Source organism: Egretta garzetta, unplaced genomic scaffold (assembly GCF_000687185.1).
Source record: "Egretta garzetta isolate BGI_Z169 unplaced genomic scaffold, ASM68718v1 scaffold382, whole genome shotgun sequence".
In the NCBI taxonomy this organism is placed as follows: domain Eukaryota; kingdom Metazoa; phylum Chordata; class Aves; order Pelecaniformes; family Ardeidae; genus Egretta; species Egretta garzetta.
This window is the reverse complement of record NW_009258793.1, coordinates 54,543-57,917: the sequence shown is the minus strand read 5'-3', so window position 1 is coordinate 57,917 and position 3,375 is coordinate 54,543. Positions and strand designations below refer to the sequence as shown.

Genomic DNA, 3,375 nt, shown 5'->3' with positions numbered 1-3,375 from the left:
CTCCGGGGCGTCCCGGGCTGACCCGCTCTCTCTCTGCTCGTTGCAGGGGCGGGCTCGGCCGCGATGCCGCTGTGGGATTTCCAGGGCAGCACCATGGTCACCAGCCAGTACGTCCGCCTGACGCCCGATGAGCGCAGCCGGGAGGGCTCCATCTGGAACCGTGTGGTGAGAGCCCCGGGGAGACCGCCGGGGGGGCGGGGGCCGGGGGGAGACCCCAGCGCCTCTCCCGTGTTTTGCCCTAACGCCGCTGGGTGATCTCTCTGCACAGCCCTGCTTCCTCAAAGACTGGGAGCTCCACGTCCACTTCAAGATCCATGGAGCCGGCAAGAAGAACCTGCACGGGGATGGCCTGGCCCTGTGGTACACGCAGGAGCGCCTGGTGCCAGGTACAGCACACAGCCACGGACTGCCTGGCTGGGCTGGGGTCTCATCAGCACTTGCAGTGGCCCTAGGGCAGCCTGGGGAGCTGCCTTGGAGCTTCCCTTGTCCTGGAAGGTTTCTCACCAGGGAGAGCATTTGAGATCCCCTCTGTCTGGTTTCACTCAGTGGGGATGATGTGTCCTGTGCATTCTGCCCTGGAAGCAGGCACCCTCGGTCATCTGCCTTGCGATAAACAGCTCTTACAGCTCTTCTCAGTAGAAGTCTCTGAGCATAGATTCCTTCTGAGAGCCTTTTGTTCCCTATGTTCTGCCCTGTTCTAGGTCCTGTCTTTGGCAGCAAGGACAACTTTCACGGGCTGGCTATCTTCCTTGATACATATCCCAACGATGAAGCGACAGAGGTGAGTAGTTCAGGGAGCTCGTTTGGTGCCGATGAGGCTTTGTGCCCTGAGTGCTTCATGCCTGGACCAAGAAGAAGTCACCTTACGTGAGACTGGGCTGCTCTTCCTGTGTTGAGAGCTGGTAAAGGGAAGAGTTTGTACACATGTTAATGGAGATAAGAAGGTCCTTGCTTTGCTTTTTGCTGTTGTTGACTACACAGATGTTTCTAAGGCCTTCTCCCCTCAGGATAAGAGGGCAGCATGGAGCTGGTGTAAGCTATGCACCACCTATGAAGTTAAGCTAGAGGAATCCACCTCAAAGTATATTCATCCCGAGTTTCATTTATTGAACTTCTCTGTGCTTTGGTTGACCATTCCATGCTATTTCTGGCCCTATTCTCTGTTTCCAACCTGGGTGTCTCTAAAAGAAACTCCTGGGCCGGCTTTTTGCTCCAGAATGCCCCGTGGCTGAAATACAGATCAGTCTCCTGGGGGCTGTAGGTCCTTTTCTTCCCTCCTGCTTCATGTTTGTGGATGTTGTTATGGCACAGTCAGAAAACATAACTCCTAGTGAGATCTATTGCACCCAAAACCATGTCACTGAGGTTCATAAAGCCCCTGGAAGTGACCTCATCCCCCTCTTGCCTTGATGCTCGCTGAGAGCTGAATTCTTGCCTCCTGTTGGCTTCTTCCAGTGAACGTAATCTGCTGACTGCAAAGCCCTGGGCATGGTTATGCTGTTCATGTGAGATTTCTGCCTGTTCTGAGTCCTATGCTCTGTTCTTACGCTTCTTACCTGGTCTGGTGCTTACTCTGCAACTCTGGGAGGGTCTCATTGCCCTGCCCATGTGTTACGGTGGGGGCTCGTGGGCGGCCTTGATAAAGAAGGACAGAAATGGCTGCTTTGCTTTAGCCAGAACAAGCTCCTGCTTGGTTTAGAAGCAGCTTTATATAGAAAATGAGCCTTGGTTTCATTGTTCTGCCTTCCATCCCCGACTGCGCAGCAAAGCTGTGGCTCTGTTGCAGTGCCTGGCTGCTCTCGCTGAGGTTTCTGACCAGGCGGGGGGAGGTGGCTCTTGGTCTGCAGCTCGCAGGCTCCTGCAGGCTGAAAGCACCAGTGCTCTCCTCCCTGCAGCGCGTGTTCCCCTATATCTCTGCCATGGTGAACAATGGCTCCCTGACGTATGACCACAGTAAGGATGGGCGCTGGACAGAGCTGGCAGGGTGCACCGCCGACCTTCGGAACCAGAACCATGACACTTTCCTGGCAATTCGGTACTCCCGAGGCCGCCTGACGGTGAGATGTGGCAGACACCTGCTGCAGGGTGTCTCATGCATGTTAGATGGAGCAGTGCTGAGGGGAGGGTGTTGCTGTGTTGGTAGGTGACCTTGGAGATGGTTTTCCAGGCTTGACCACCTGCACCTCTGGCTCTGAAAGAGCTGCAGGTGGGCAGGATGGCAATGTGCGCTCTTGGTGTGACGCTCCCCTGGTCTTACAGGTGATGACTGATGTGGAAGACAAGAATGAATGGAAGAACTGCATTGACATTGCAGGGGTGCAGCTGCCAACCGGCTACTTCTTTGGTGCTTCTGCTGGCACTGGAGATTTGTCTGGTGAGAGGGGTCTTTGCTTGCAGGAATACCTGCTGTTTGGAGCCCGGGATGTAATGCTATGGATGCATTGCATGGCTTTGATGGTTTCTTTTCCCTGAATTGTTAAAATCTAGCAACCTTGTTGGGTAGGGACCCATGGCCTGAAAAAGGAGGCACCTAAGAGCTAAGGAACATCTCAAATTGCAGTTTGATACCTGGGGTGTGAGGGTGGCTTGAGAGGGAAGGAGACCTGGACCTGGCAGAGCACGGACCTGAAGTGCTCTGAGTGTGTGGACATCTCCTGGAGCTTCTGACGGTGTTTGGTGCTGATGGTTGTTCGTAGACAATCACGACATTATCTCGATGAAGCTGTTCCAGCTCATGGTGGAGCACCCTCTAGAAGATGAGACTGTTGACTGGACCAAGATTGAGCCTAGTGTCAGCCTCCTTAAATCACCCAAAGGTGAGTTTCTGGGCTTCAGAAACCTGTGGTAGAGCATGGGGATGCTGGGGCTGGACTCTTAAAGGCCTGTTAACGGATTTCAGAGCTGCAGGATCCTGCAGGAGCCAGGCTGAGTCGGTCTCTGTAGCTGTTCTTGTCTTTGCAGACAATGTGGATGACCCGACGGGGAATTTCCGAAGTGGGCCTCTGACAGGCTGGAAGGTGTTCCTGCTCCTGCTCTGTGCACTGCTGGGCATCATCGTCTGCGCTGTGGTGGGAGCTGTGGTCTTCCAGAAACGCCAGGAGCGGAACAAGCGTTTCTACTAGCGGAGGACATGGGCCGTGACCTGTGCCCAAACCCATCTTTTCTATGGGGAGCTGTAAAAACTGTGGTTTCTAAAAGCTGTTTCCGAGAAATATCAGAAGTATTTTCTTACCTGTCTGTCTGGCTGTAACCCCTGCCTGGCCTCCGGCAGGTTGGACTGAGGGGGTGATGCCCCCTGGGTCTCCAGGGCTGCACTGGGGGAGCCTGGAGGTCGCTCTCCCCACACCTTGCCCCCAAGCTGGGACCTGCCGTGCT

At 54.7% G+C, this 3,375-nt stretch overlaps 1 protein-coding gene across 1 annotated transcript; it reads left to right on the top strand.

The window, feature by feature from the left end:
* The first annotated feature begins 15 nt into the window (after nucleotides 1–15).
* On the top strand, nucleotides 16–3,369 carry LMAN2 (lectin, mannose binding 2). Its single transcript, XM_009649586.2, has 7 exons — nucleotides 16–165; nucleotides 269–386; nucleotides 702–781; nucleotides 1,896–2,057; nucleotides 2,260–2,374; nucleotides 2,697–2,816; nucleotides 2,962–3,369. Exons 1-7 carry the CDS (start codon nucleotides 64–66, stop codon nucleotides 3,120–3,122), a joined length of 858 nt encoding a protein of 285 aa, XP_009647881.1. The 5' UTR covers nucleotides 16–63; the 3' UTR covers nucleotides 3,123–3,369.
* The last annotated feature ends 6 nt before the right edge of the window (nucleotides 3,370–3,375 follow it).

Excerpts from the sequence above, each read along its gene's own strand:
- LMAN2 (XM_009649586.2), top strand. The coding sequence starts at position 64 with ATGCCGCTGTGGGATTTCCAGGGCAGCACCATGGTCACCAGCCAGTAC. Across the intron at positions 2,058-2,259 it reads ACTCCCGAGGCCGCCTGACG|GTGATGACTGATGTGGAAGA; the intron begins GTGAGATGTGGC and ends CTGGTCTTACAG. Across the intron at positions 2,817-2,961 it reads CCTCCTTAAATCACCCAAAG|ACAATGTGGATGACCCGACG; the intron begins GTGAGTTTCTGG and ends TTGTCTTTGCAG.